The sequence below is a fragment of the Oncorhynchus tshawytscha genome, linkage group LG28, assembly GCF_018296145.1.
Source record: "Oncorhynchus tshawytscha isolate Ot180627B linkage group LG28, Otsh_v2.0, whole genome shotgun sequence".
Classification (NCBI taxonomy): Eukaryota; Metazoa; Chordata; class Actinopteri; order Salmoniformes; family Salmonidae; genus Oncorhynchus; species Oncorhynchus tshawytscha.
Window position 1 is genome coordinate 7,155,754 of NC_056456.1, and position 19,959 is coordinate 7,175,712.

The 19,959-nt window shown below is 43.7% G+C and overlaps 1 protein-coding gene across 10 annotated transcripts; it reads left to right on the forward strand.

Annotated features, from left to right (window-relative positions):
• On the forward strand, positions 1 to 18,963 carry phc3 (polyhomeotic homolog 3 (Drosophila)). Of its 10 annotated transcripts, XM_024390988.2 has the most exons (14): positions 7,630 to 7,844; positions 8,057 to 8,093; positions 8,184 to 8,281; positions 8,810 to 9,004; positions 9,084 to 9,236; positions 9,455 to 9,577; positions 9,977 to 10,211; positions 10,458 to 11,258; positions 11,390 to 11,502; positions 14,785 to 14,998; positions 15,079 to 15,193; positions 15,586 to 15,727; positions 16,216 to 16,483; positions 18,079 to 18,963. In XM_024390988.2, exons 4-14 carry the CDS (start codon positions 8,846 to 8,848, stop codon positions 18,231 to 18,233), a joined length of 2,478 nt encoding a protein of 825 aa, XP_024246756.1. In that variant the 5' UTR covers positions 7,630 to 7,844; positions 8,057 to 8,093; positions 8,184 to 8,281; positions 8,810 to 8,845; the 3' UTR covers positions 18,234 to 18,963. The 10 variants fall into 10 exon arrangements, with proteins under 10 accessions (XP_024246752.1, XP_024246751.1, XP_024246754.1 ...); XM_024390984.2 differs by lacking the exons at positions 7,630 to 7,844; positions 8,057 to 8,093; positions 8,184 to 8,281 and adding exons at positions 1 to 62; positions 2,003 to 2,278; XM_024390983.2 differs by lacking the exons at positions 7,630 to 7,844; positions 8,057 to 8,093; positions 8,184 to 8,281 and adding exons at positions 6 to 119; positions 2,003 to 2,278.
• The last annotated feature ends 996 nt before the right edge of the window (positions 18,964 to 19,959 follow it).

Here is a 19,959-nt window from a genome sequence, read left to right on the forward strand (position 1 = left end):
CCATTTTAGCATTACAGACTTGACGCATTAGAACATGACTGGGATTGTGACAGTCTGAACCGGTGGGTTTTCGTTCGGTCACTTCGCCATGGGTCAGGTCTAATAACAAATCCAGCCAGGTAACGCTAATGATAGGTGAACGATTGTGCATGGTGCATATATAAGGCTCTTATCGGTGGCCATAGAATTGGCCGAGGAAATAGAGGATGATGCCCAAACGTAATATAATAATTATACGATTTTGTTTTAGTATAATGAATAAATAAATGATCGTATAGCTAGGTTACTGCAGCCTATAGTTGCCAGCACTGCACATCCATCGAGAAAAGGCCAAAAGGGGTGACTGTAGACCAATGCATGAATTGCCCAATTAGATGCATTCCGCACACGATGACGAAAATTGTTCATAGATTTTAAATTGCATAACGGATTTGATGCATTGCTATTGCTGAATGAAAATGTGTGTAAATTTAACCAGTCTGCTTTTTGTCAGTGCATGGTTGTGGCTATATGGTTTGGAATATTTTCTCGGTTGAGCATTAGGGGTGTGTTGCACAAAAACTACATACATGTCTAAAAATGAAATAGTTTAGCACCAGGAATTGGAACAGAATCAATATCAGCAATCTATTATGTCTCAAATTGTCCCTTTTTACCAAAATGTTATGAGCAAATTAAAGTAGGCTCTACTTTATTTACACAAATTAGGCTGCATGTAAAACATGTGGACAAAATAGCCTATTTCAAACTAGGCCACTTTATTTGGAAGGTTTGTGTAATTTTCTTTCAATTTCATTCAACAATTCAAATACTGGATAAATGTAGTTTGATATAGCCTGTTTTTCAGATTCTTCCAGTATTTTTATGTGTAGGCCATATAAACCTGATGAGTAGGCTATACTAATCAACATGACACCCAAACGCAGAGGCTTTATCAACAATACATTTCTGATTTATTTATTTTAGGCTATATGCTATTGAATTTCGATAATTTCATACATGGAAAAACTTGGAAAATGTCATGGTCATATGGGGAGAAATTCAAAAACAGAAATGCACGTCCATTATGACAAAGACATTTACAAAACTGAATGATTTCGTTGAAAACGCAGCAAATCAAATGAAAAAAAAACCCATAACGAACAACTGCTTGATTAGAACTTTAATATGAATAGGCCGACATAAGTTCGACCTGATTTTAGTACAATTCCTTGTTTAGGCGTACAAGCCCCGGTTTCTGATTAGCTATTTCCTACTGACCATTACCTTCCAATAAATGTAATAGGTCAGTTGAAATGTAAAGTAGTCCTATACACATGCAATTAATACAGCTCGGGACTTATTAAACTTCATTAAAATATATGACACTTTTGCTAAGAATACTTTATGTCTAAGACTAATAGCCTACTCTAGTGACCAGGATCCAGGGACATAGCTTGGGGGCCATCATATCTATAGATCTTTAAAGGATTTTCTGTTTTGTGACGCCGTTTGCCCAAATGTCCCGTTTGTGATTTTAAGGCCTATAAATGTAAATATAATAATTTTATTCGATTTAAAGTTGTAAGAAATAAGCAGAATGTGCACACAGAGCATGGAAACTTCACTTCTATCAACCTTCAGATTTATAGCCGCGCGAGAAGCGCTGTCTTGGTCCGGTCAAGCAATACCCATCACATCCGTTCGAGCCAGTGCTATTGGCCCCGTATTGGCCCCGTATTCAAACGCACCCAGCACTTACTTGTCATTGACATTGTTATAGATAGGCAGATGCATGTATAATTAGATTTATTTTATGATGGGACAATGTATCAGCAAAATTATGTCCCAACAAATATTATCTTAGGGATGTAGGTGGGATTTATGTTTTACTGAATAATGTAGGGCACCAGATATCAATGTTATTTTCCAAAAAATACATCCAGCATCCCATATGTCAAATCAAATATATACAAATATGTTTAGGCTACAGAGAGAGGTGTTTTCTGTGTGTCCTTTCTAGTTGGCCCAGTGATACAGACCGTAGCTTAGTTTTACCAGCAGCATGATGGACAGGCAGAGCCCTAAAAAGACAGAGGGAGGAGAGAGTGAGACCAATGGGACTGCTGCTACTGTCACTGTCACCTCTAACACCAAAGCAGTTACAACGGTTGCCAACAACAACGGCGCTGCTTCAGTGGTCATCGCCATGACGACAACCGACAGCACCACGCCCCCAAGCAATCAGGCCCCACCCACTTCTCTAGGCACCGCCCCTACAGAGAGCCAGGCGGTTCAGGTGAGAGAGGGGACAGGGAGGGCGCCAGAGGGGACAGTGTCAATGTGTGTGTGTTGAACTCCAAATAATGAAGCCACTAGTCTGGGTTTCAGTTTTAGCTAACATTTCATTACTTTCCACTCCTGTCATTTGTCAAAGAGACTGGCCTTTTGGCAATCTCGAAGTTCAATATGCAGACGGATTTACTACAGTTGCTGATTGGTAGTTGAAAACAACACAAATATTTTTCATTACAACATTATGTGCTTGCCAATTTGGTGCAATAAGAACAACAAACAACAACACCGTTATGACCTGCTGCGATCATTCTCTTTTGAGAAGGCAGTGTCAATGAAGATCATGTTGTTCAAAGTGTCTAGAGGACTCCATAATGAGAGAGAGAAATAATGATATGGGAAATATTAGCCTACAAGATTCATTCGAGCCAAGTTTGCTTCAATTGCATCCCATTAATGAGAGAAAAGAAATGCAAACCTGCCACCTGTCATCATTCCTCACACATATGCTGATCATCATGACTTGCTTAGGCCTATGTTTGTAAAATGTTGTCATGCTCATTTCAGTTATATTATTTGTCCCTCCTCTTTTATTAAGAGATGGAGTCCAGACAGGCTACTTTAGGAAAAACACACAAACCCTAAAAGGACCTACTTAGCAAATTGGCCAGTGTTGATTTCTTTGGTATAACATTTCTAGTGTTGATTCAGAAGTTAAATTCACTCTGTAAGAGTGAAATTAACACTCAGTGGTCTAACATAACCCCCTAGTGTTGGTGTTAATAACCAGAGTTATTGTTTTACACTTTGTAGAGTAGAACAGCCCAACAAAACCACACCATTATTATCATATTTCCCAGAATGCACTACTGCATGTAGATTTTTTAATAATTGTTTTTAATATCTCTGTTTTTGCATGTACATTGATTGATTAATCATATGCTACACTAAGACAAATAACATATTTTTGTAAACTAATCAAATCAGTTAGTTAGAGTAACAGTTAGCACCTGTTACTGAAATGTTTTTTCCAGGTTAAATGGTTTAGGTAGTCTTGTTATCAACTTTCCTAACCCGGACAGTCATTCTGAATGCAGGCGGCGGGTCAAACCTTTGGATATCCTAATGATGTCTCATATTGAACTGCATATTAAATGTTGAGATTGCTGAAAGGCCAGTCAATTTGGCAAATGGCAGAACTGGCAAGGGGTAGAATGTTAGATAAAAAGACACATCACTTTGCAATCCAACACAATTTGACTTTCAGGCCTGATGTGGCCTGTAAACCCGGAGTTTCCTAACATCACTGGGTTATGGTAAAACTAGGCCATCAAAGTAAGGCCTTATGATATACCGTATGTAAGGTATTGTCATAGTTGAATTTTAATGATAGCATTCACCTTGGTACTCACTTGGTGAAAGCCACAAGCCTTTATAAGGAAATAATTCAATAACCATGTCTCTCTCACAAAGTATTACAGCCATGGATGGTAAACTCTAAAATTCCCTTGGAAAGAAAAGACAAATTAGGCTTTACAGCATACAGTTTTTAAACAACACCCCAAAATGATTTACTGTATCACTACAGGTGTTAATTTCTTACACTGAGAAAGTTTAACAGCGTCAGCACTAAGCAAAGTATGTCCAGTTTACTCTAAATGAAGTGTTGTGTTTTACACTGTATGTCACAGATCCCTCCAGTACTGTTGCTCATTCCATGGCACACATGGTTCCAATTCCTCACTGATTGTATTTGTAGAAATGTGCCCTTTGTTTTACCATTGGGGTGTCAATTGTTGTTCCAATGTCCTTTGCTCGTGTGAGTACCTGTGCCTTGTTGTTTTGGCTTTCATGCCGCTTTCATGCCGTCTCGCTGCCAAATGGCTGCCAAATGTATACAGTAGGTGTCCCTATAGGTCTTACATATATAAATTGAGGAAATGTAATTGATCATAATCATTATTTTAGAGATCCACGTTAGACACCTCCTAATGAAAAGGCTCCCCATCCTGCTGATGTGAGCTGCTGGGCTCCAACGCTGAACAGCGTTGGAGCCCAGCAGATGTTAGTGACCAGCCCAGTTGGTCACTAACATCATGGATAAGAAAGTGAACTCGCCATTTCCAAAAAGGAGCTCAGTGGGAAATTGGGGATTCTCTGCTTTGTCAAATCAAATCAAATTGTATTTGCCACATGCCACGAATACAACAGTGAAATGCTTACTTACAAGCCCTTAACCAACAATGTAGCTTAAAAGAAAATACAGAAAAAAATAAGAATAAGAAATAAAAGTAACAAATAATTAAAGAGCAGCAGTAAAATAACAATAGCGAGGCTATATAGAGGGGGTATCGGTGCAGAGTCAATGTGCGGGGGCACTAGTTAGTCGAGGTAATTGAGATAATATGTACATGAAGGTAGAGTTATTAAAGTGACTATGCATAGATAATAACAGAGTGTAAAAGGGTTTGATTAGACATAGGGGCAGGAAATGTATGTGGAAGCCATTTGATTAGACATTCAGGAGTCTTATGGCTTCGGGGTAGAAGCTGTTTAGAAGCCTCTTGGACCTAGACTTGGCGCTCCGGAAATTTTTAGGGCCTTCTTCTGACACCGCCTGATATAGAGGTCCTGGATGGCAGGAAGCTTGGCCCCAGTGATGTACTGGGCCATTGTGATCTGTTGCCTATGTCAACAGCACTAGGGTTTCATTAAATAGGCCTAGGCACAATACTTTTTAATTGCACATTTAATTAAACTGACACCTAGGCACAATACTTTTTAATTGCACATTTAATTAAACTGACACCTAGGCACAATACTTTTTAATTGCACATTTAAATAAACTGACACCTAGGCACTATACTTTTTAATTGCACATTTAATTAAACTGACACCTAGGCACTATACTTTTGACTTGCACATTTAAATAAACTGACACCTAGGCACTATACTTTTTAATTGCACATTTAATTAAACTGACACCTAGGCACAATACTTTTTAATTGCACATTTAAATAAACTGACACCTAGGCACAATACTTTTTAATTGCACATTTAATTAAACTGACACCTAGGCACTATACTTTTTATTTGCACATTTAATTAAACTGACACCTAGGCACTATACTTTTTAATTGCACATTTAATTAAACTGACACCTAGGCACAATACTTTTTAATTGCACATTTAAATAAACTGACACCTAGGCACAATACTTTTTAATTGCACATTTAATTAAACTGACACCTAGGCACTATACTTTTTAATTGCACATTTAATTAAACTGACACCTAGGCACAATACTTTTTAATTGCACATTTAATTAAACTGACACCTAGGCACTATACTTTTTAATTGCACATTTAAATAAACTGACGCATTTGTTGGTGATGTTCAAAATCAAATCAAATTGTATTTGTCACAAATGCTGAATACAATGACTTTACCGTGGATTGCTTGCTTACGAGCCCTTCCCAATGATGCGGAGTATAAAACGTAATGAATAGTAATGAAAGAGGAATAAAAAACAAGAATGAAGATGTATACAAGGAGTACCAGTACCAGATCAATGTGCAGGGGTACAAGGTATTTGTGGTAGATATGTACAATTGAAGTCGGAGGTTTACAAACATTTAGGTAGGAGTCATTAAAACTCGTTTTTCAACCAATAATTATTTTTGTTTGTTTAACAAACAGCAGTTTTGGCAAGTTGGTTAGGACATCTACTGTGTGCATGGCACAAGCAATTTTTCCAACAATTGTTTACAGACAGATTATTTAACTTATAATTCACTGTATCACAATTCCAGTGGGTCAGAAGTTTACATACACTAACATACACTAAGTTGACTGTGCCTTTAAACAGCTTGGAAAATTCCAGAAAATTATGTCAAGCAACATCTCAAGACATCAGTCAGGAAGTTAAAGCTTGGTCGCAAATGGGTCTTCCGAATGGACAATGACCCCAAGCGTACTTCCAAAGTTGTGGCAAAACGGCTTAAGGACAACAAAATTAAGGTATTGGAGTGGCCATCACAAAGCCCTGACCTCAATCCTATAGAAACTTTGTGGGCAGAACTGAAAAAGCATGTGCGAGCAAGGAGGCCTTCAAACCTGACTCCGTTACACAGCTTTGTCAGGAGGAGTGGGACAAACTTATTGTGGGAAGCTTGTGGAAGGCTACCCAAAACGTTTAACCCAAGTTAAACCATTTTTAAAGGCAATGCTACCAAATACTAATTGAGTGGATGTAAACTTCTGACCCACTGGGAATGTGATGAAAGAAATAAAAGCTTAAACAAATCCTTCTCTCTATTATTCTGACATTTCACATTCTTAAAATAAAGTGGTGATCCTACCTGACCTAAGACAGGGAATTTTTACTAGGATTAAATGTCAGGAATTGTGAAAAACTATGTTTAAATGTATTTGGCTAAGGTGTATGATAACTTCCTACTTCAACTGTACATAAAGGCAGAGTAAAGTGACTAAGCATCAGGATAGATAATAGTAAGAGTAAGAAGAAATAACAGAGTAGCAGCAGCATATGATGTGTGAATGTTTGTGTGTGTTGTGTCAGTATGCGTGTGTGTTATGCCTGTCTCTGTGCATACGTACTGTATGTGTGTGGGTTTTGTGGGAGTGTCAGTGTAGTGTGTGTGAGTATGTATATAATGTGTATACTGTATATAGTCTTGTGAGTGTTCATGTAGGGTCAATGCAGATAGTCCGAGTAACCATTTCATTAACTATTTGACCCACTGGGAATACCACCCACCACTGTGGCCTGTATGCTCTAGTCGGCTGGCCCTCGCTACATGTTCGTCGCCAGACCCACTGGCTCTAGGTCATCTACAAGTCTATGCTAGGTAAAGCTCCGCCTTATCTCCGTTCACTGGTCACGATGGCAAAACCCACCCGTAGCACACGCTCCAGCAGGTGTATCTCGCTGATCATCCCTAAAGCCAAAATCTCATTTGGCCGCCTTTCCTTCCAGTTCTCTGCTGCCTGCGACTGGAACGAATTGCAAAAATCTCTGAAGTTGGAGACTTTTATCTCCCTCACCAACTTTCCATTAAAATGACAAGAAAACATTAATGTTCAAAGAACGTTCTAATGTTTTAAAAGCATAAACACTGTTCTCAGCGTCAAACTCTCTATCCTCTGTCTTGTTAAATGTGTTCAGATGTGTTGGCCACGCCAACTCATTTGCCACACCTGATCTTAATGAGTGTTTGTTTATTTTGAAATGGGGTCTGTTTGAATAGACTAAAATTAACAGCTATGTCGGAGAGAAAAAATGACATGCTAGCTTGAGGTCTTCACAGGTCCAAAAAGTTGGACCAGTTCCAAACTGGACACTGGCTCTTTCCCAATCCGGACTCGATACATTTAAGTTTAAATACACGTTTTAAATATAGAGACCCGTTCCGAATCGACCCAAGCACAACTAATCCCATTCCGTATAGACCTGGTTGAATCCAGACCGGTCAGATCCGAGTGAGGGAAACAGCAGTCATTTTTTTAAACTACTTTATTAGCCGGAGCTGATAAAGCGTGAGAGGAGGGTGAGAGAGGTGCCGCTCAAAAGCAGGCTGGGGTGGGGCCATACTGTGAGCGAGTGACACATGGAGCAGGGAGGATTAGATATCTCCTAATTTAACCCATTGCCGCTATGATGATTTATGATTGGCCAACAACAAGCTACAAGCGCCACGCTCCACTCTCGTGAAAAGCATGAGCAGCAGCATAAATTGTAACATTTCTCTCTCTATTGCAGCTGTCGCGTTCGGATCTGTACTGTTCCTACCGGAAAGGTCAGTTAAAATTACACACCCGTGACAATCATATCAGATCCGACCCAGACGCATGACATTATTTCGAATTCTGTATCTGAACCTGCTCAGGTCTCGGGTATTCGGGTACAGGTGAATCCGTAAAGACCTCTAATGCTAGCTCCATCCTGGTGGCTCAGTGGACTAATTCCATAGATCGAGAACAGAAGGTAATCCGTTAGAATCTCACTGATGCCGTGCCACGATAAAAAATAAATGTGTTTACATGATTAATGCCTAAGTAAGTGAATTTCCATGTGTTCTATCTGTGCTTCAAAACTGTTAACCCAAACTAAGCTAGCAGTGTTAGTGGAAGTCTTATTGAAACATATTCTCATAACGTTATTTAATTACCTTCAAATAACATATCATTTATATTCTCAGAACATTAATAAAAACCTCCCAGGAGAACATTCTCAGAACCTCCCTGCAACCTAAACATGTATGTTCCCAGAACAAGGTTCTCAGAAACGTTTAAAAAATATTACGTTTTACCAGTCAGAAAACGTATGGCTTCGTTCCCAGAACGAGCATTTCTGGTATCGAACCCTGATCATGCACGTGCTGAGCTAAATCTGAGGCATTAGTTCTGGGAGCTAACATGAGTCATCAGCTCTGGTGAGTGTAGTAGTTACCAAACCATTCCCAGCTACACAATATTACTATTGTTTCTCTGCTGTCTCTCTCTCTCTCTCTAGGTGATCCAGCAGGCCATCCACAGCAGGCCCCAGACCATGGCAGCTCAGTACCTGCAGCAGATGTACGCGGCCCAGCAGCAACACATCATCCTGCAGACAGCTGCGCTGCAGCAGCAACAGCCTTACAGTAGCAGCCAGTCCCCCTCCTTACCCTCTGCTGCCAACAACACGGTGCCCCAGTCAACTGGTACCTCTGTAAGTTTAGCACTCTGGTATCAAGACTACCAAGACTACCAATCCCTAGTAAGACCACTGCAATTCTGTCTGTCTCCAGATCACCCTCCCAGCCTCTCCAGTAACTGGCCAGCTGATTGGTCATTCTCAGAGTTCCAGCTCCACCACAGGCACGATTACCCAGCAGGCCATGCTCCTGGGGAATTGCTCTGCTTCCTGTAACCAAGCCCAGATGTACCTTCGCACCCAGATGGTACCTACCTTCTATCTCTTGTTGTAACAGCTTTGTAGCGTATGATAAACTATCTCCTTGCCCAAAGATCATGGGAAGTAAAAAATAAGTAAGCATGCCAAGTTCTCTGTCTCCTTTTCCATTGATGTTTTCCGCTAACTTTTCTACTTATCTTTTCTTTTGCTTCTCTGTCTACTCCCTCTTCTGTCACTCTCTTTTCTCTCTTCTGTCTCTGTAAGTTGATTCTGACCCCTGCGGCCACAGTGGCAGCAGTCCAGTCTGACCTGCCTTCTGTCTGCTGCAGCTCCTCTCAACTCTCCACTTCACAGGTCAGCAACCTCCACCAGGGGCAAAGGTCAAAGGTGAAAGGTTAAGCATTGGCAGGTTTTACATACCTGACAAGCTAACTTTGTTGTCATCATAGGACAGCAAACTCCTGCTGACATGTTATTTATATCCCTGGAGGACAAATAATTTTTATACAAAAAATTTAAGCCTATGCACAGGTCGCTTTGGATAAAGGTATGTGGAGGTATGCTAAGTGGAGTGTATCTGACTTGACTAGGTATGTCATTGCTCGACATGATCAAGTTGCAATTACCTAAATATATATCAGGTATATACAGTAGTGCCCCAGTATGGAACCCTGTGGGACACAACATGATATCCACATTATATTTTTTGATATCAAGCACTTTCTAAGAGACATTGGATGTTAGATTTACATCTATAATGATACTGCATGTCCTCTCCTCTCTCAGGCCCACAGCCTTGCTGTGCAGGCCCATCTCCCAGGGGCTTTGGCCACTGCCCAGAGTGTCCTGTTGAAGCCATTCTCCACCCAGCCCCAGACGCTGGTCTCCTCTCTGCCCAAGATGTCCATCTGTCCCCTGAGGTCCAGTCAGCAATCTGACCCCTCCACAGAAGCCTCTGGCGCTAAGCCTCGGCTGGCTGACATCACCAGGCTAACATCAGCAAACCAGCTTATCGCGCCTGGTAAGTCAGTCACCATGGCATGGTCTCATCTTTTGTGTTCTGTTGGTTCATATCAGTGTTCTTAAATAATACTGATCCTGAGGTAGGCTTTTGTTCCAGCCCAGAGGAGTTTTACAACACACATCAATGTCTCAATCACTTAAGTCTGTTAACATGGTTTTATTTCAACTCCAGTGTTGTACATTCTGTTCCAACCTAGTGCAGGTTTAGACCACCTTCAGGTGTAATAATGTGGTTCTATTTCAGCGTCGTACACTCCTGTCCAGTCCCATGCTGTGGTCAGGCACCAGCTGCACTGTCCTCCGAGCCATAAGGGGGCACCCCACCAGCTCATCATCCAGCAGACCACAGCAGGATCCCACCGGCAGCTGCACCCTATCGCACTGCGCCTCGCACCCCAAGACACTTCCCCCTCTCTCTTCCCTCTTACCCTCCAGCCCCTGGCCACTCCCACCCACACCACCACTGTCCAATCCCAGCCTGGCGATGGCCTTCCAGTCCTCTCCTCTTCCTGTGAGCTGCCCACCCCACCCCCTCCCCAGCAGACAGTGGTAGTATCCTCATCAGCCCCTCCACCTCTTCTGTGTCCCAGCCTGCTCCAGCCCCAGCTCCACCGCCAGCCCAAGCCCCCTACCCTGCGTCTTGGCCCCATCTCCCAGGCGTCTCTCCCCAGGCTGGTCCAGTCTCCACCGGCCTCCCTCCAGAGGTTGTCCCTGCGCTCAGTCCAGGCCCTGGCAGTGCAGTCCACTGGGGTTCAGGTGTCGGAGGAGCTGCCTGTGGCAGAGGCGCCAGTCCAGATGCCTTTTCAGAACCATCACCCCCCCCAGACGTTCCAGAATCTATCCCAGACGTTCCATAATCTCTCCCCACCCCAGACTGTAGCTGTGGACCTGAAGATGCTTCCAGCCACCCTACGCACCCAGACCCCAGAGAGGAGAGAGGAGATGAGAGAGGAGAGGACGACCCCTCCACCCACACTCTCTCCATTGGCTTGTTCAGACAGACTCTGTAAAGACATACAGCTCGCCTTTACAGAGAACTGCACAGGTACACAGCACAATAGCATTTACTTTTTTTTCATTACTTAACATTACCGTTTGCACTATTTTTATACTAAATCGATAAAGCACACTAACATACAGTAACTGCCTCTTTCTTTGCTCGGCTCCATCCTCCAGGCAGGTTGGATTTCCCCTGCGTCCCTCCGCCCAGCCGCACCGTTACCCACTCGTCTCAAGACCCCTCCTCTTACACCAGCTGCTCCCCTCCTCCACTCCTGCCCTCGGCCGCGGTAAGAAGCCCCGGCCAATCCCCCTCAGCCACCCTACCAGGGAGCCCTGAGAGAGCTAGACCTCTCATCCTCACTCACATCATAGAGGGGTTCGTCGTCAGAGAGGCCCTGCAGCCGTTCCTCCCGATATGTCCACTGGTGGGTGTGTTAACCAAGCTCCACAGTGTACACAGGTACTGGTCTCGTTAATTGTCACCAAAGGCACTGAGGCCAGTGTCAGCTCTAAGCCTTTTGGGGGACCTAAGCAAGATTTGGTTGGGGGGGCCCAACCAAATCTTTTCTCTCCACTTGACAGTGGAGAGAAAAATGTACGTTTTAAAGTTCGACTGAGTACCGTTTTTTGGAGTAGGGCCCCCTAGTGGCCGCTTATGTCACTTATGCCTGGAGTCGGCCCTGCGACAGCCCAGCTAGCACATAATGTTCTGAGAACCATTTGTTTCTTAGAGCTTGGTGAGAGCGTGGTTGTCCTTTGGTTATTTTGCATGTTCTCAAATTGTTCTGAGAACGGTAAGAACATTTTCCATAAAAACCACAAGAACTTGAGTAACGTTCTAAGAATGTTAAAAACTTTAGGTCTAGGCATCCCGGTAGCGGAGGGCGTGCAATTCAAATAAATAAATAATCATAAAAATTATGGATATTAAACATTTTAGGTACATACAAGTGTCTTATAACGGTTGAAAGCTTAAATTCTTGTAAATCTAACTGCACTTTCGGATTTACAGTAGCCATTACAGCGAAAGCATGCCATGCGATTGTTTGAGGACGGCGTCCCACACAAAATTATTTTTCCACTGGCACAGGTTTCATAAATTCACAAATAGCAATTAAATATTCACTTCACGGTGAGCATAGAAACTTGGTGAGCATAGGTTTGGCATAATGGGCAGTTGGCCCCGAACAAGATGGCGTCTAGGCCTCAACGGCTTTTGAGTTATGGCCATTTTTCTGGGATTAAAGGTCCAAAATGAAAATAGAGCAATAATTTTTCCGCTTCACATCAAAGTAAAGGAACCTACGGTGTCAGTAAAAAAAGAACCAGCCATTTATCTATCGTCATTTAGGAGAAATCGTACAATGTCAAATTGGTGATGTTCAAAAATATATATATATTTTTTAAAACCGTTACAGATCCAGTTGCAGCGTGTTCATACGAATCTTTTTAAAGTGTGCTTCGGAGCTCTGCGAGATTTCTGTGATTTTCTGAAATAACACACACTCACTAAACCCTCCGTAAATAAGTCAGTTCTTAACAGACTTAAAACTCAAAATTCTATAATTACCTACCCCAAGGAGGATATGTGTTCACTTTCAGCTTCCTGTGTAAACAAGAAGTGCCTTAAAATGGTGTCATAGGTGCTGTTTCGAAGGGTTAAAAAGGTCAGATCTTTCCAAAACTTCATATGTGTGATTAAGCAACCCCCATGAACTGTAAGTCAGTCATTTCTCCCAACAGATGTCAAAGAAAAGCTCCCTCACACACACACACACACACACACACACACACACAGCAAGGATGGAGTGACAAAGTGCGGTGCTTGAAGACACACAGAGCCTGCAATGGCATTTCCATGTTCTCTAGGCCGTGCCGAGTTCAACGAGATGCCCCGCTTGACCGTAGCTCGCTATGAGTGCAGCAACCGTGAAAAAAGTAGGGCCAAAATTAAGCCTGGTCCTAAATGTCTTTCGCTTTTGGTTGACAGTGAGAGAACCGTTAGGGTGAGAAGCACAATTCGACCTCAGGTATGTTCCTGAGGTCCTCCCGATCTGTGCCAAGCCTAACCTTGACCGTGTGGCATTAACCCTTAACAGTTAATCAGGGTTTTTTGATCTCACAGATTACAATGACATCTCTCCCCATAGGAATACATTGCCTGCTCCTCTAAAGTCAACCTGAAGCCTATGTGGGTTATGAATGCCTTATGAACCTGTCTTCAATGACAGTCCATCAGGACACTGAGGTCTACCTGTGTCAATTCTAAGCTTCCTGAAGCAACCGGAAGTGGTTCAAATCACCCTAAACGTGTTTTTCCATACCCAACCAGCAGTTTGTGATAAATAGTGCATCCAACCCTGTGTAAATTGGTCAGTTATTAATGTAAACACTTAAAACTCAGGATTCTGTAAAGGCTTACCCCAATCAGGATATGAGTTGACTTATAGCTTCCTGTGCCAACCGGAAGTGCCTTATATGGTGTTATAGTGGCTGTTTCGAAGGGTTGAAAAGGTCAGATCTTTTCAAAACTTCATATGTATAATTAGGGGACCCCCATGAACTGTAAATCAGTCATTTTTCCCATAAAATTTAAAAGAAAAACTAAATCACACACAGCTTGGAAGGAGGGACATATTGGGGTGCGTAGAGACAGACCGTGCCTGCAATAGTTAACTTTGTTCGAGCTAAAAAAAAGAACTGTCAGACCTAGAGTTCTGAAACTTTTGAAACCTGTTCTAGACCTCAGGTCGATGGTGAGTTACTTGGCTCTAGAAGGTTCTCGGACCGAGAAACAGCCTCGTACATTTGCAATGACTTCAATTCATTTTGACCATTATGAAAATGACGACATTTAGAAAAGTCTCAGACGCAAGACTTGGTGCATTGAAACCGGCTCGGCCCATAGACGGACCCCAATGTTTCTGTCCGATAGCTCATTCAAGGACCCCGTAGCAAGGCATGGAAAAAAGTGTATTTTCAGCACCAATTAGGGTCTTGCTCGGGCACCGAATGACCTATCGAGCCGAAACTCGGGATTTGGGGTCGCCTCACATAGGCCTACACATAATGTCCGAACTGGACCCGCAGCTAGAACGTTGTTGTTCTGTTCTGCCCCTGAACAGGCAGTTAACCCCCTAGGCCGTCATTGAAAATAAGAATTTGTTCTTAACTGACTTGCCTAGTTAAATAAAGGTTAAATAAAAAATTCTCAGAACCTCTGCAACCAACAAGTTTACATTTCCAGTGTCAGAACGTTTAAAAAATGTTCAGTTTTACAGGTCAAGAAAAGTATGGCTTCATTCCCGGAACCAATGAGAAACCAAAAACGTACGTTCCCACATCTTCCAAGAAACCAAATGTGCTAGCTGGGAGAGTAGCTTAGTCCCAGTCACACCTCCCTCACTGTGAGAGCACTGCATCAAGAACCAACAACCTCCCAAATACAAAATGTCCTCTTGAACAAGCAGTCTCCCACTGGTAGTTGATTAGTTACCATTTATGTTCAGCCCTCTATAGTGGTATATGTTGTGTACTGTATGTGATACAGTGGTGTGTTCCTGCTTCAGATGGGCCGTTCCTCTTTGGGGGCGGACCAGCAGGCCACGCTTCCTGAAGCCCGGGAGGTGAGAACCAATGGGGATCCAACACCTGAGATGAGAACCAATAAGGATTCAGCTATAGAATTGAGAACCAATGGGGATCGAGTGCCAGAGGAGAGCCTGATGGATGCTGAGCAGCCAGACAATAACTCAGACATGGATGATACCCCCACCCAGGACGGTCAGTTCTGGTGTGTCTGTGTGTCCGTCCATCTGTCTGTGTGTCTGTCTAACAGCTTGTCATCTCCTGCTGTACTATAGAACCTGCTGCTGAGAGCTTGGTAGATGTGCTGCAGTGTGAGTTCTGTGGGAAGAGGGGCTACGTTCACACCTTCCTCCGATCCAAACGATTCTGCTCCATGACCTGTGTCAAGAGGTGAGTCCTGTAGGGTTGCAACATTTCTGGGGTTTCCAGATATCCCAGTTGGAAGATTCCTGTAGTTCCTGGTTATTCACTCCTGATTCCAGGAACCTCTATTTCTTGAAAAATCTGAATTTTGGAACATTATTCCCGAGCCAGATTAAGCTCCTCAAGCCGACTTGTAGTCAAAAGGCCATGTGTAAATGTTCTCTTCCAGGATCCAGGGGAATCTAGACACCACAACTGGGATGTTTCGAACATTATGGTGTTCTGTGGAATATCTCCCCTGAATGGCTAAACTCCAGAAACTTTTTTATCTACACATCTCATCTCATCTCTCTCTCTCTCTCTCTCTCTCTCTCTCTCTCTCTCTCTCTCTCTCTCTGTCCCCTCCCCACTCCTGTCAGGTTCAATGTGAGCTGTACAAAGCGTCTGAGCGTGTTGAAGGTGGACAAGGCCAGTCGTTGGGGCCACAGACCGATGGGCCGTAGAGGACGTCCCTCGGGGAGGGTCAACGGGGGCACCAGAGAACACTTCCTCCTCAGACAGGTCAGATGTCATAGCCTGGTCCCAGATTTAACATATCTAGCTAACGATCCTATGGTCAATGCCAATCACGACAAGACAGTTTGCAAAACAACACAAACCAGGCAACAGTAAACGTGTTGTCCTCCACGAATGATGAAGCGCCCCGCCTTAACATTTCTGTTAATAACTATCGCTCCTGTCTTAGGACAATCAATTTTGTCACTGCCGGATCTCTATGGCAAGACGCATCATTCACCCAAGTTGTTAAATTCGGGCCAGTGCTGTTTGAGATATTGCGTGTGACTAACAGAGACGGTCTACAGTCCCCTCCCCAATTTCATCATGGGGGACAACAAATCTGAAACCAGGCCAGGTCAATCAGACAGAATTGATATTAACAACTTTGCAATTCTCTGGTCTACTTACAGTATGAAACCCCAAACTGTTATCACTCAGAATATTCCATAGGTAAATGTCTGATTGTAGTCATGTTGGTTGTTCCACTGCAGGTGCAGGGGCCGTACGGCTCTGAAGAGACCCAGAGAACATTGAGGGGGGAAGAGGAGGCTGAGGATGAGCCCCCTGTCCCCATGATCACCAGGCTGCGCCGGCAGGAAGAGAGGGAGAGGGTGCAGGAGAGAGAGAGGGAGCAGGGAAGACAGAGGAAAGACTCATTCATATCCTTTGGTGAACAGACCACAGGAGGACAAGAATGTAGTGACAATCCAACACAGTGGAGCGTGGGTCAAGTCTGCTCCTACATCAACTCTCTACCAGGTATCATGAATATGTCCTACCATGGGACTTAAAGCTGTTGTAACCAATACTGTAATGGATGTAAACTCAGCAAAAAAAGAATTGTCCTCTCACTGTAAACTGTTTATTTTCAGCAAACTTAGCTTGTGTAAATATTTGTATGAACATAAGATTCAATAACTTAGACATAAACTGAACAAGTTCCACAGACATGTGACTAACAGAAATGGAATAATATGTCCCTGAACAAAGGGGGGAGGGGGGGTCAAAATCAAAAGTAACAGTCAGTATCTGGTGTGGCCACCAGCTGCATTAAGTACTGCAGTGCATCTTCTCCTCATGGACTGTACCAGATTTGCCTGTTCTTGCTGTGAGCTGTTTCCCCACTCTTCCACCAAGGCATCTGCAAGTTCCCGGACATTTCTGGGGGGGGGGGAATGGCCCTCACCCTCCGATCCAACAGGTCCCAGAGGTGCTCAATGGGATTGAGATCCGGGCCCTTCGCTGGCCATGGCAGAACACTGACATTCCTGTCTTGCAGGAAATCACGCACAGAACGAGCAGTATGGCTGGTGGCATTGTCTTGCTGGAGGGTCATGTCAGGATGAGCCTGCAGGAAGGGTACCACATGAGGGAGGAGGATGTCTTCCCTGTAACGCACAGCATTGAGATTGCCTGCAATGACACCAAGCTCATGACATATCACCCCAGACCCTCCACCTCCAAATCGATCTCGCTCCAGAGTACAGGACTCTGTGTAACGCTCATTTCTTCAACTTTAAACGCAAATCTGACCATCACCCCGGTGAGACAAAATTGCAACTCCTCAGTGAAGAGCACTTTTTGCCAGTCCTGTTTGATCCAGCGACGGTGAAATTGTGCCCATAGGCGACGGTGTTGCCTGTGATGTCTGGTGAGGACCTGCCTTACAACAGGCCTACAAGCCCTCAGTCCAGCCTCTCTCAGCCTATTGCGGACAGTCTGAGCGTTCCTGGTGTAACTCGGCAGTTGTTGTTGCCATCCTGTACCTTTCCCGCAGGTGTGATGTTCGGATGTACCGATCCTGTGCAGGTGTTGTTACACGTGGTCTGCAACTTCGAGGACGATCAGCTGTCCGTCCTGTCTCCCTGTAGCGCTGTCTTAGGCGTCTCACAGTACGGACATTGTAATGTATTGCCCTGGCCACATCTGCATTCCTCATGCCTCCTTGCAGCATGCCTAAGGCACGTTCACGCATATGAGCAGGGACCCTGGGCATCTTTCTTTTGGTGTTTTTCAGAGTCAGTAGAAAGGCCTCTTTAGTGTCCTAAATTCTCATAACTGTGACCTTAATTGCCTACCAGCTGTTAGTGTCTTAACTACCGTTCCACAGGTGCATGTTAATTAATTGTTTATGGTTCATTGAACAAGCATGGGAAACGGTGTTTAAACCCTTTACAATGAAGATCTGTGTCTTTGAAAGACTGGGTCCTGAAAAAGGGGCGTTTTTATATACAGTATATCTTATACAATTTCACTGGGGCCAGTCGTTTTTCCTGCTCTCCTGGCCCTAAACTCCTCTCTTTCCACCTTCCTGTTCCTCTCCCCCCACTCTCTTCATTCTCCCACCCCTTTAGGTGGGCGGGACATATCAGAGGAGTTCCGTTCCCACGAGATTGACGGCCAGGCCCTCCTATTGCTGACAGAGGACCACCTGATGACAGCGATGAACATCAAACTAGGACCCGCCCTCAAACTCTGTGCCCACATCAACTCTCTGAAGGAACCATAAGCACAGGACAGGGCCCATCTGGTCAAAAATAGGGTACTATATAGGCGATAGAGTGCCATTTGGGATACGAACGAGTGGAGCACCCTTATCAGACTTAGAGGATATGAGATTCTAAGAAATGACACACAAATATACTTGCTCTCTACCTTTTAACTCTTTGAGAAGCAGCGAGTTAACTGTTCATCTGTGTGTCAGTCATCATTCAACACATTAACAACCATCTATCATAGTAGTGATTGTAGCAATAAGGCTCAAGGTGGCCTTTTTTCTGTGTTACATTGTAAGTACTGTACATGCTGTTTAAAGAATTGTATTTAAATGTTTTCAAAATGTTAATCTCTGAAGACCGTTTTCCAAGCCTGGGAGGAGTTGGCATTTAACAATGACTGTGTGTGCCCTTACTGGCACCCTATTCCTTTTATAGTGCGTTACTTTTGACCAGGACCCATAAGGCTCTGGTCAAAAGTAGTGGACTATATAGGGAATAGGGTGCCATTTGGGATGTATCCAGATTGACTGAAGTTGCATATGAGGAAATCCACTTCCAACCCGTGCAGCATAGCAACTGCAAAGCAACCAGGAAGTGCCTTGTGAATTCCAAGGTTGATGAGACATTAGATCAAGAAACATGTTTATTACTGCTATAATAAATACACCAAAATATATATATATACACACATGTAAAGTGTTGGTCCCATGTTTCATGAGCTGAAATAAAAGATCACTGAAATGTTCCATTCACACACAAAGCATATTTCTCTCAAATTCTGTGTACTATTTTGTTTTCATCCCTGTTAGTGAGCATTTCTCCTTTGCCAAGATAATCCAGCCACCTGACAGGTTTGGCATATCAAGAAGCATGATCATTACACAGTTGCAACTTGTGCTGGGGACAAAAGGCCACTCTAAAATGTGCAGTCTCGTCACACAACACAATGTCTCAAGTTTTGAATTTAATGTTAATTTCTCTACCAAAAACCGCCAATGTCGTTTTAGAGATGTCAGTACGTCCAACAAGTGCAGACCACGTTGTGGTAAACCATGGGGTGTTGCGTTTGAGCACACAAACGGACAGAGACAGGGAGGTTCTAGAAAACACCTTTACTGGTCAACATAAAATAGATGTAACAACTAAACTTAGTAGTTGGCTCGGTCCTTCATCTGGGCCGCCTCCTCGTATTCGGTTCTGTGCACCGTTCCCAACTGTTGGTCCACTCCCTGCCTCTCATTTTCTCTCCCACGGTGCTCCCTTTACATGGCCTGCACGACTGGTTGTCACTCTCCCCTAATTGGTGGCATCAGTGTCGTGGTGCCCACCCCGGATACTCCCAGCAGAGGGAGCCAACGTCGCGGCACGTACCTCCCCTCTATCACCAACCCCTGGGGTAGACCTCCGGGATACCACAACGTGTATGGCGTGTGGGTGAGCGGTTTGCTGATGTCAACGTTGTGAACAGAGTGCCCCATGGTGGCGGTGGGATTATGGACAACAAACACAATTATATTTCATCGATGGCAATTTGAATGCAGAGATACCATGAGATCCTGATGCCCATTGTTGTGCGATTCAACCACCGCCTCATGTTTCAGCATAAGCACAGCTGCATGTTGCAAGGATCTGTACACAATTCCTGGAAGCTGAAAATGTCCCAGTTCTTCCATGGCCTGCATACTCACCAGACATGTCACCCATTGAGCATGTTTGGGATACTCTGGATCGACGCGT